The sequence below is a fragment of the Triturus cristatus genome, chromosome 4_1 (assembly GCF_964204655.1).
Source record: "Triturus cristatus chromosome 4_1, aTriCri1.1, whole genome shotgun sequence".
NCBI classification, from domain to species: Eukaryota; Metazoa; Chordata; class Amphibia; order Caudata; family Salamandridae; genus Triturus; species Triturus cristatus.
This window is the reverse complement of record NC_140585.1, coordinates 352,752,077-352,765,292: the sequence shown is the minus strand read 5'-3', so window position 1 is coordinate 352,765,292 and position 13,216 is coordinate 352,752,077. Positions and strand designations below refer to the sequence as shown.

Genomic DNA, 13,216 nt, shown 5'->3' with positions numbered 1-13,216 from the left:
CCTTTATACAATTTAAAAACACTCTTCTAAAATCACACTATAAGCATTAATTTCATTACACTTCATGTATGAATATGCAAACTGCACGTGCAGACTTTAATATGGTGCACTTTTAAACCTAATACATCACATTACGCGAAAACAAATCATTATGCGTTGACTAAAATACATTTGCAGTTAACTATCACATTGCACTTCATAAATGGCATGGTTACGTTTCTAATTGCACTATTATAAGCAGATTTTAGTAATACATTTCTAAGTCACACATTAATATGGGTCCTTTAATATGTGGGTGCGGACTAACAGTGATTATGGTGCACCCCTACAACTTTCAGAACAACATGGCGCTCTATCAGTTCCCCCCTTTGATGACTAGTGTCATCACACCATTTCATAATTCCCTTGGAGAAAGAACCTACCTAAACAGTACTTGTTGCCATCCTCCCCCGTCGGAGTCTCTCCATATTCTTAAGGTTCTGATATTGAGTGTCCTGCAGTCTGGCCATTTGCATTTCACCCGCTCAAGAGCTCTCTCAACTCTATTTCCTTTAATACCACTTATAAGCTCTGATGAATCCCCACAAACAAACTACACAAACCACAACAATGATGAATGGTTTTAGCACAAAGCCAAGGAACCCTTTTCCTAAACTGGCAAACCAACTTCCCACACGACCAAATCCTTTACCAATCTTTTCCCACACCCCCTCTTCGGTCAAATCCTCTATCGCATGATGGATCGTGGTAATGTTGCTTATATATTTCCCCAGATCCTTGCTGTTGTCTGGAATATACATACAACATTCCTGAACTTTCAATAATTTACAGACTTTGCCCTCTTTTGCTAATAATACATCTAAAGCAAGGCGGTTCTGCAAAACCATCGTTTTATCGATAACATCTCTCCATCCACAAGTATCAGTGACTTTGCTATGTTCATCGACAACTCATCAACTACAGTCACCAATCGTCTGATCTTCACATCATTCAACACCACACCCAAACTCGGTATCATCGCTCCAAATATATCTCCAATCACTGCTCCTGTACTCGCAGCTCTCTTCACTCTCGAATGCTGTCCATCCTCCAAAAGCTCCAAATCTTCTGTATGGTAAATCTTTGGATAAATTATTCCCAAATAGCACGTACCATACCAATTCGCAGGCAACCTGACATAGGCATTCTTCCCGCACACATAATAAACAATTGGAATCACTTGCACAGAGCCTTGCAGAAAGTTCTTGGCAGAATCTTCCATGGTAAAAATATGACCACACGCACTCTGACCCACCAGAACTTTTTCATAGTAGGTCTGATAACGTCGCACACACAACTTCCATTTCTGCTCCTTGTCCAATGCTATAGGACCATAACTTCCTCTAGCTCTGTGAGATCTCTCCTCTTCAGTCCAATCGACCAGACTCTCTCCAGTATTTCGTGTCTGTGTTAGTTTTCTATATCTATCTTCTACTTGATCTACAAATGTCTTCTCTACATCTGACAATGAACAGGTCAAGTCATGCCGATGGGCATTAGCCGTATCCAGTTCCAAAGATGGTATGAAATACTTCCGAAGTCTGTCTTCTGACTTATAATAGTCGTACTTATTCAAATGCTTGTAAGCTGGAACCTCAGGAAGCACTGCATCGTAATTGGAAAAGAAATACTCAAACTGACCTCTCTCGTAAAAGATACTAAACAATAAACTACATGAAATTCCATACGTCAAAGGAAGATGGTGACATCTAATACCCTCGTCCAATGAGGCAGGTAACTGCATGCACACGTAGCAGTCTTTCGCATCCATTGCATCCACGTACTCGTACAGCAGCCTTGCATACGCATTCAGCTTAAAATCACCTTTTGACAAATCTATGTGAATTCTTCGATTAGTAAAGCTCTTTCAGCTCCTATGGTGACCTCCTTTTGGCTAGAAGTGGTAGGTGTAGGTGTTCCCTGTACCTCCACTTCCTGCTCATGTGAAACAATATACGAAGCTACAACCACAATGATTTTAGAGACTATCACTCCACCTAAAAGTGTGCCTACTACTAATTTGGACCTACGATGAGTATTTCCAGCATCCATGATCTCGCAAAGTTCTCAAAAGTTCTTGGTTTCAGCAGTAACAATTAAGAGTCTCTTTTCTCCTCCAAAAGTCACTTGCTAACCAGTTGAAAAATCCTCCAAGCAGCTGGAAATCCCCTGACAATTTCAGTTCCTTATTTACACAGCCCACAAAAGACTTCCCTAGCCTTCTTTCGTCTTCTCTGCGGAAAGTCCCTAAGTTTATTCTTCTTCCACTCGGGTCTAGGTTATCTTCTTGGTAGACTTTTATTTACAACAAAGTTCACTCTCAGTCCAAAATAAGATCAGCTCCTAGAATCTCTAAAACATGCTGCAAAAGTTCAAAACGATGAACAATCACTTCAGGGGTCGGTGCCTCAAATCCAAATGTTGGAAAGACCAATCTTTGCAGGATCAGTTCACGGACTTTACTCAGAAGTGGGGGATTCGGAACAGTCAGGGTCAGCACTCCTTCGATTTCGAGACCTGGGACCACCAATCTCACGTCTATTTTTACATTCGGTGTCTTGCTGAACACAGTCACGAACCTCAACCTCCCCGAACTCAGAACTCCTGGCATCAGTCACAATGTACGTCCATTCTGGGGTTGCGTATCTTTGACACGGCACTCTTGCTCTCCTGGATCTTCTCAGACCTCCTCGAGCTTGTTCTTCATCACTCCTTTCAGTTTCAGATGTTTCAGAAACTGGGGCAAGATCTCTTTCAGGTGCCAACCTCAGGTTCAGCCGCCTCTGACTCACGGGCCAAACCTCTTCTGCTCTCTTGGCACTTCTGCTCTCCCTCTGGGTACCCTGTGCACTACTTCCTTCTTCGGCTAAATTTGACTCCACTCCACCCACAGCAATACTTTCTTCATCCGAGTCAAATTCGGGGCTTTGATTGACACAACCCCTTTCAGCTCGATCCAGTGCACAACCAACTGTGTCAGCAACCCTCACAGCTTGACTTGCGCTCTCAGATGGCCCTGCCACCTCAGCTGGATTTTCATTCACAAGAGGGGCTGTTTCTTCCAAGGGTGCTGGGACTCTGCGGGTATGGGAGGCATGCACCCAGTTTGGCAACCCTCCACACTTCCCTGCCGTGTTTGTGACCAGTATTACCTGGTACAGGCCACGCCAACGAACAGCCAGGCAGCTCTTCATCATGTGTTTGTGAACAAGCACCCAATCTCCCGGACACAGGTCGTGGCACAGGTCACTTGAAGCCAGAACAATTGCTGCTTGCACCTGCTGAGACAGAACGGACCACATCAGCCAGTCCTTTGCAGTAATCGAGAATTAAGTCATCAGTGATGATAATTAGAGCAGTAGCAGGTATTGCTGGCAGTCGCATTGCCCTCCCCATCAGAATCTCGTGAGGTGATAACCCAGTTCTCCTGTCTGGAACACTGCAAAGGCTCATGAGGACCAAGGGCAATGCATCTGGCCATTTCAGAGATGTCGAAGTGCACACTTTTGCCATCCGTGCTTTCAAAGTTCCATTAACCTGCTCCACAATCCCAGAAGCCTCTGGTCTGCAACTGCAATGTAGTCTCTGATCCACATTCAATGCAGCACAGAGCAATTTAATGAACTCACTGTGGAAATGTGTCCCTCTATCTGATTCCAAAGAGGTCAGAAAACCGAACCTCGGGATAAGCTCCCTCAACAGCAGCTTAGCTACAGTGAGTGTGTCACATCTACGTGTTGGGTAAGCCTCCACCCACCTTGAGAAAACACATACCACAACTAGAATGTACCTCAACCCATTACATTTTGGCATCTCAATGAAATCCAACTGCATTCTATTGAAAGGCCCTCCTGACCTCCCAATGTGGCTCAAAGTTACAGCAGTCTTCTTTCCTGCATTCATCTGTTGACACGTAACACGCCTCTGGCATACAGCTTCTGCAACCAGCCGAAACTTCGGATTGTACCATGTCTAAACACTCGCACCATTGCATCCCTGCCAAGATGTACTGCACCATGTATCAATCTTGCCATTGGGCTCAACAAACTTTCTGGTAACACAGCTCGACCATCACTCGAGACCCACACATCCACATCTCCCTTCTCACATCCTGACCGTATCCAGCCATCTCATTCTTGGTCAGTAACCTCATCCTGCAATCGCTTTAGTTCCTCCCAAGTGTCTGCCATGGTTAACATCATGCTGAGCTTGGTTCTTTCTTGGCTTTCTCCAGTGTAACCTCCTGTAATTATACATCCTTGTTCTGCACAGAAACGGGCAACCTCATCTGCATAGTTATTACCCAATGAAACAAAATCAGTCCCTTTCCCATGAGCAGAACATTTGACAACCGCAATTTCCTTGGGACACTGTAATGCTTCCAACAATTGTCTCACATATTCCCCATTTCTGATGGGCGAGCCTTAAGATGTCATGAAACCTCTCTGTGACCATAGCTGCCCGAAGTCATGAACCACACCAAACCCATACTGACTGTCAGTGTAGATCGTTATCCGAATCTGATCAGCAGCCAAACAGACACGAGTCGAAGCAATGATTTCAGCCACCTGTGTGGAGTGTACTCCCTCGAAACAAGCAGCTTCAACCACTCCAGTGATAGTACATTCAGCAAATGCTGCTCTTAATCGACCAACATAGTCCCTTAAACATGAATCATCCACAAATAAAATTTCATCAGGATCAGGGAGTGGTTCATCGACAATGTCTGGTCTCGGTTTGGTGCACAGTTCAGTCACATCAAGACAATGATGGTCCTCACAATCTTCATCATCTGCATTTGGAATGGGCATCAATGTCGCGGGATTCAAAACAGAACACCTCCTTAAAATCACATTTTCTGCGGCAAGTATAACTTGCTCATAGCGTGTTAACCTGTTATTTGTGAGGTGCTGTGTTTTGATCCTCATCATCAACAGTTCAACAGAGTGTGGCACATAAACTATAAGTGGATGTCCCATGACAATACTCTCACACCTTTCAATACTGACACCTGTTGCAGCAACGGATTTCAGACATCCGAGCAACGCAGAAGCTACTGGATCTAAAGTAGCTGAAAAGTAGGCAACTGGTCTGCAGACACCTCCATGATTCTGAGTCAAAACTGACAATGCGCAACCTTCTCTCTCGCAAAAGAACAACGAGAAAGCCTTGTTGTTATCAGGCATTCCCAAAGCTGGAGCACGACACATAGCCTCTCTCAGCCTTAAAAACGACATTAAGCAGTCGTTGTCCCATAGTACCGGATCACTCACATCCTTGTGTGTCAGCCGCTGTAAAGGCTTCGCCTCAAATGAGAAGTTAGGAATCCATTGGCGACAGTAGCCAACCATCCCCAAGAACATTCTAACCTCTCTCTGTGTGGTAGGCACAAGCATGTTCATAATTGACTCAATACGATCTGGTGACACCTTCCTCTTGCCCTTCTCAATTCTGTGACCCAAGTACTGCACTTCACTGAGACAGTACTGCAATGTGTTTGGGGACACTTGGTGTCCATTCTCTGCCAAATGATTCAGTAAAGCAATGGTGTCAATCCTGCAAGCGTCTTCTGTTTCTGACGCAATAAGCAAGTCATCGATGTATTGCACCAGAACAGAGTTCTGTGGCAACACAAGACTCTCAAGATTCTTCTTCAAGATATGATTAAACATCGATGGACTCTCTGTGTACCCCTGAGGGATACGAAACCACGTTAACACATGATTTTCCAGGCGTAAAGCAATAAGAAATTAGCTTTCCTCATGGAGTGGAATCGAGAAGAATGCTTGACACAGATCAATCACTGTAAACCACTTAGCTTCACATGGAATCTGAAACAGAATCACAGATGGATTCGGTACCACTTGACAGCATGGAACAACTATCGTGTTGACCTTTCGCAGGTCCTGCACGATCCCGAATTTCCCACTCGGTCTCTGTAGTCCCATGATAGGTGAATTACATGGGCTACCCATGATCTCCTTCAAAATTCCCTGCTTGATCATAGACTCGATTACAGGTTTGATTCTTGCAATAGTCTCGGGTGACAGATTGTACTGGGGCGTCCTAGGGAATTCTATATTCTACTTGACCTGAATCTTCACTGGCTCTACACCTTTGATCAACCCAATCTCTTCTCCGGTGAAATCCCATACCTCATATGACATAGAATCTCTCAAGTCAAGTTGAAGTTCCTCCACTGTCAGTGCTGGGTACATTTCTATGCACAAGTGCTGATTTGCAACTTTAAAGGTCGCATCATCATCCTTCGTCTGTACTTCAACTCCCTTTGGTGTGCAATAGATGGTGCAATTTAATTTGCACAACAGATCTCTTCCTAACAGGCAAACTGGACTCGAGTCACACACCACAAACTGGTGTAGGTCTCGGAAAGTTCCTATTCTCACAGGAATTGGCTCTGCCAGCGGACTGGTCATTTTCCTATTCGCTACTCCAACAACTTGGACCGATTGTCCCGAGAGGGGTAGGTTAGGGACTACTGCTGATCTTACAGTAGAACGGGTAGCACCAGTGTCAACCAAAAAGGTGGTAGGGTGACCATTAACATCTGCTTCTACAAATGGTCCCCTCTGGTCTACCTCTGAAACTGCTCCAAGTGTGCAGTCTTCCTCCCCTCTCAGGCACCGTCATGCCCACTGGTCTGGGCTGTACTCATCATACCCTTCGAACAAAGTCCTCTGTTGGTAAGTCTGAGTTCCCTGCTGAACATATTGAACCCTAGGTGGCTGGGGAACTTGTACCTGCGGACTGAACGTCCCCCCTTTCATCGACCTTGGTCTAGTCACTGTAGGGACTGCTTCAGGTACAGGTACCTGAACTATCTCTACTTCCTGCTGCACTTGGTTAATCGGGTTCAAAGGACACTCGCGCTAACAATGTTCAATCTGGTGACAAAGATGACACGCAGTGGTCTTCTTCAATGTCGCCTCATCCACTCCGGTCTTGGGATCAACTGACTTTGGTCTTACCTGACCTTGGACATTCTGGTTTCCTCCCTGGTTATTTCCCTGTCTCTTTCCTAACGTCCCTCCGCTAGGCTGAACTTGAGCCGTTTGCATCTGAACAAGCATCAATTTGTCTTTCAACTTCCTGTGCTTCGAATCTACCTCATCACTGCAGTATCTGGCATACCGCAAGATCTCATCCACCGACTTGTTCTGCCAACAGATCAGATGTTGCTGTATCATGAGACTAACTTCTGGCCTCAAACCCAACACAAACTTCGAAACAAACTGTCCCAAGTCTTTTGAATCTAAGGCATCTAATCCACTGTACTGTTTGAAAGCCTGCAACAGGCGTTCATAGTACTCGTGCACCGTCTCTTTTGGTTCCTGGACTGTCCGATCTCTCTTAACCCAATCAATATCCTGAGGCGAGATTTTCGATTTTAACCATGTGATCACTTGCTCAAACTTGTTCATGACTATGGGTGACGCACCATTCTGACAGCATCTCCTTCTGGCTCTGAAGTCGACCATTCAACAGCGATCTTACATGCAGACCATAAGTCCCCTGGAACCACGATGCCAAACAACGTGTTCAAATCAATCCACAACACTTTTGAGATCTTGACAAAGCGATCAACCTGCTTGTACCATTCTACAGGCTTCTCCCTCAGCCGAGGGAAATCATTCGTAAATGCAGCCAGATCACCCCTACTCCAAGGCACATGCACGTACCCTCCATTCTGTACCTCTCGTAAAGGGAAATTCCCTATGCCTAGCGTCCCTCCACCTGGAGGCGGCGTCTCTCCTACTGTCCTTTTGGAACTCTTCTTTTTGGATCATCTTTCCTCCCATTTATCAAGCATGATCCATGCACCCATCGCTATAATCAAATCTCTTATGTGTGTTCTCAGCCCTATGACCCTTTTTTCTTCCAGTTCTTGGTCTCCATACTGCAACCTATAGTTTCCCTGCAATGCCTTCGTTTTAGACAAATTCACCTCATACTTCTTGGCCAACTCTGTCAGTTTCTCATGTGCGGTTCTTGCCCTGCGAGTCTCATCCTTCGCTACAAAAAGTAACTCATCTTGTTCATAAATGTCTATCCTTTCAAGAGGCAAATTTCCATTTATTATTTCGTCTACTTCTGCTTTCAATCTCACTACATTCAACATCCTCGCTTTCATGGTGCATTTCAATATTTCTCAACACGCTGCACCATTCCGTTCGTCGTACTCGCAGCTCTGACCTCGAAACCTACTCTCTTCTGTCATGTTCCTAGAGACTGGTCGGTTTCCTGAATTATCTTGTTCCTCATTCCCTGCAGTTCTATCACTCTGATTTCTCGCAGGCGGTACCCACATTCTCAGATCTGATCTTGACTCGGCCAAATACCTTGGTCTTATCGGTCTCACATCCACCTGTTCCCTGGAGGAGTCTGCGGTGGCTAGCAATGGCGTACTCCATTCTATAGGTCTCGGAGCCTGTTCCATCTTGCTCTCTGTCCCATTTCCCTCTACGACACTCCTTGATCCAGCAGCTGACAGTACTAGACTACCAACTCTCTCTTGGTCTGGGTTGTAAACTGAAACAATGTGTCCAATGCTAACCAGTACTTTTAAAGCATCCGGTAACCACACCTCTCACAGCTTCGGTACTCGCTACAGACTGAATTCTCATGTCCTCCGTTCCTGTTGAGATTTTACCTAATGCTCTCACATCTGACTGAGTCTGTAGCCCACTAGTCCCTTCCGCTGGAGCCGACTTTCCTTCATAGGAATCTGGATTGAACGGAGGCGGTCTTTCCGACAACAACCTCTCTACCAAGCTGTCATCCGTATCACTATCATCCTCATCTACGCTCTTTGCCTTCACACTGTCTGTTTTCTCTAGTAGTGGGTACAATCTATCCCCCTCAATCGTTTCCACTCTCCACCTCTTCTCTAGCGCATCCCACCTCACATCTTGGAATGCCCTGATCGACTTTTTCATTCTTTCTTGATTTCTGTCTCTTCTCCTATCATATGCTGCTCTGATCCATGCATGTAATGCCTCAAACTGGGTTGGTCTAGGCAGAGGTCACAAAGAAGACATCACAGATTTTAACTGCTACAATACATCCAACCTGAAAGTACCATATCGTGGGAAAATCAGTTCTCACTCACCATGAGTCATTTTATGCCAATTTTCAAGCCTATAGTATGCAATCCCACATTCTTTGCCTTATAATGCGCTGGAGTATCCTCGGGAGGGGCTTCTTCTCCCCCTCGAGTAACCACATGTTTGTCACTTCTACACAATTCTCGAAAAACCTTAAAACATTTCATGATGAACAAATTTTGGTCGCGCACAATATTTTCGTTCACTTCCTGATGTCAATCCACCAATAGCAGCGCGACTGACACCAACCGACCTATCGCAGCGAGACACCTTCTGACGTCACACTTCCTCCGCTCGCAGCAGTTCCCCTCCTTCACAATTTGATTCTCACTTTTGCATTCGTCCAATTCACACTCTGAAGCAATTAACTGAAATAACACGAAACGACTGGACAATCACTTCTCTGACTGCCTCCGACAGTCTCTCGAAATTGTTGATCTCAACTTGGCAACAGTCTGTCCGCGAAATGACCCGACAATCGCCTCAACTGATAGGTTTCAAACGCTCAATGTTCCACATGCAACAACACACAACCAGCGCCGATTACTCACGCACTCACACATTTGCTCCCCCTATCTCAGTCTGGGTAATGGATGACGTCTCACGATTCCCTTTCAATGGTCAACAAAATCTACCTTTTGTGTCTTTCTACACCACAACTTCTCAGACTACTCGTCGAGTCTAAGAATCCACGGGCTGCGCGCACTCACAGCCTGATCTCACAATCACTCAACTCTCATTCCAACTCCGCAAGACATCACCCTATTCATACTCACTCCTCCGCAAACTGCTGCTTTCCGCCACACCGCTACTCTCCGTCAGTCTCCATCAGCTGCCGTAGTCTGCCGCTCACCATCCAATGGGTCACCATAATTTGAATTCTATGGGCCTCTAAAATCTCTTATCCTGATCTAGATCTCCCCTCACTATCAGAGATAACCATCCTACTCTGCTACCAACTGATGAAGCCAGATTCGTATCTACCTTACCATCACCAAGAATCCTCTCAGGTCGCCAGGATCTTTTTATCTGCTAAATGGTTTAGAGGGGATGAACTCAAATTTCAGCACATAATCAATCAAATCGAATTTAAACTCTAAAAGGATCACTGACTCCGAATCTCAAATTTTTAGGGGTTTATTACAAAGCCAAAAATAACAAGCACCTCAGCACGAGGTTAAGAAAATAAATGGGCACTAATACAAAAAATATCCTACGCAGGAGTCTCATCCGACTCAGAATAAGAAGAATAGTCAGCTCTAGTAACATCAGGCAAGTGATAATCACTCCAATCTCTACATTAGAATTCATTAACCTAAAAGGAAAATCAGTTAGTCTATCCCTACTCTATCTCTAAGGTGACATCCCTACTTAGCATTTTCCCTCCCAGGCAAGAGAGTAAACGGTGTCAGAAGTGAAGACTTCCTTAGAAGTACACTCACTTAGTCAGAGCTCGTTCTAAGATGCACCTTCTAGCTCCCCATCTAAACCTCAACTGCTCAACCCATGGGGCACTGTCCCTAATTCAAAATCCCAAAAACGTAGAACACGCCCTCCGACACACCTCTTCAGCCAGGTCTTCTCCCAGTGATTTTCCAGTGAAACTTGTCTCCCTTCCAACGACGGTTTATTCGTCCTTGGGTCCCAGGCACCTTCTTCGCCGAAAGTATCATCCCTACATTCCAGTATACTCCCATATTGGCTTCTCAGGTCATCCTGACTCCTGAAACAAAGAGTTAGTTTCTCTAATGAGCTAGGTGTCCTTGCACCTGCAACAGAAACATGGGAACGAGAAACTTTCCACTTCTCTGAGATTTTCTAACGTCCTGAAACCCAAAGCCTTACCAAGGGAAATCATTTTGGCCTACAATATTTAGCTAAAATAAGAAACGAACAGACCCTTCTCTTAACGTATATGCGATCAGGCCTTTACACAATTTAAACACACTCTTCTAAAATCACACTATAAGCATTAATTTCATTACACTTCATGTATGAATATGCAAACTACACGTGCAGACTTTAATATGGTGCACGTTTAAACCTAATGCATCACATTACGCAAAAACCAATCATGATGTGTTGACTAAAATACATTTGCAGTTAACTACGACATTGCTCTTCATAAACGGCATGGTTACATTTCTAATCGCACTATTATAAGCAGATTTTAGTAATACATTTCCAAGTCACACGTTAATATGGGTTCTTTACTATGTGGGTGCGGACTAACAGTGATTATGGTGCCCCCCTACAATTTTCTGAACAACATGGCGCTCTATCACTACCAAACTTGTGCTTCAGTGAACTATCGCCAGTTGATTCTTCTACATTAAAAAAAAGGATAATCTCAGTCTTATATTGTTTTATGTGTTGCAGTTATTAAAGGGAAAGGATTGCATATGGCTAGAGGTAGCAGTGTTATGGTAACCAGTCCTTTCCAATACAGTAGGATCATGCAAGTAAGACACTGATCCCAAGGCGCATCATGCACTACGGACATACTAGCATGACCTATGGCAAACTTTACTAGTAGTCACGAAAGACCCGGTGTATAACTGAATGTGTGCATTGGGTCATGCAAAAACTGCACATCATGTGGTTCATGGACCAAATGGAGAAATGTGATGTGTCTTGTGGCTTTTCTAATTTTTATAATTGAATCCACATTTTTTAGCATGTCTTAGCTGGAGTATTCCATTTTAATGTCTTTACCATGTTTGAAGAGCTTGCAATGCATTAAATGATTGTGGGTGTTATACATATGTAGAACTTCTCTTGCTTTCACTGATGTGTAAAAGTATTTCCTAACATTTCTTTTTGCTTGCTTAGAGCTACAAAATTGCAGTGGAAATGAACCCTGATCAAGCCCAGGCCTGGATGAACATGGGTGGAATCCAGCATATCAAGGTAGGATGTCATACATGTTCATAAGGCAATGGAAGTAGGCAGTCCTATACTCAGAACTGCAACCTCTATGTGGCTGCTTACTGTACGACAAAAAGCATACACTTTCACACATTGAAAACATTAACAGTATTTAAAATATTGGCAATTGATGGGGATGTTAATCGATATCTGTGAATGACTGGATGTGGTAAAGGTTTGTCCAGTTTCCTTTTGAATTGCCCGAGGAAAGGGCAATTCATCCCAGCAGTCACGGTGTCACTCTGCACTCTAAAACAAACATGACAGGTTTCAGATGTCTCTTTTAGATTGTCCTAGGTAGGAGTTGAGTAATAAACCTCATTGGAAATCTGGCAATCCTTGATGGAAGATGGAGACCATACCAGGCATCAAACTCCCCTTACTATCAGGAAGAGCCCAGCCAAAGAATCCAGGAAAAGATTCCAAGTGCAATCCAGCTGCAAGAAGGAAAGACCAGGAGCAAAAACAAAGGAACAAGTGGGCCGCAAATGAAACATAATATAGAATTGAACCCTTTGTGACTCACTTTTATCTTGTGATTGCCTGCCATACTTATGGGTTAACCAGGAACTGACATTGTGGGAAAGATTAATACTTTATCTTGGATTGACCACGCCTCTAACCTCAGAATCATGGCTTTGGCTAAACACGTGAAGAGAACAAGTTTAACATCCTTTGCCCACTGCCGGATTCACAGCTGCATCACCATCTGCAAATGTTCCCAGTTTATCGTAATCACAGAGCCATCAGCACTGCCCAGTCCACGAGGTCACCCAAATATGAACTGGGCACTACGTGTGGCAACACACCATCTAGGTGTGCTGTGTATACACAGTCTTTCCTTGATCGGCTTTATCTCCTAGTGATAAAGACGCACAATAAAAATAAATACTGTTCTACTTTCAATAATGTTCCTATTGGAGTGCTGAACTACATTGCAAATGTTCCTCATTCATTCAAAACAAATAGCCCTCCTTCGATCAACGAAGAGTATGAGAAAGCTATGTTGAGTAAAATAAGCCATTACATAAATTAGCATATAAAGTCTAAAGAAGAGATAACAGAATAAAAGTACTATCAATCCAGGGCTTCTGTTTTTGTACTGTAAATTCCAATGACAGGAG

General features: G+C 44.2%; 1 protein-coding gene across 1 annotated transcript in view; it reads left to right on the top strand.

Moving 5' to 3' along the window:
- Nucleotides 1-13,216, top strand: part of TMTC1 (transmembrane O-mannosyltransferase targeting cadherins 1) — a 1,415,052-nt gene that overhangs the window by 1,368,692 nt on the left and 33,144 nt on the right. The window contains exon 19 of the mRNA XM_085652351.1: nt 11,997-12,074. Within this exon, the coding sequence (XP_085508477.1) occupies nt 11,997-12,074 (78 nt within the window). The remainder of the gene's footprint in view (nt 1-11,996; nt 12,075-13,216) is intronic.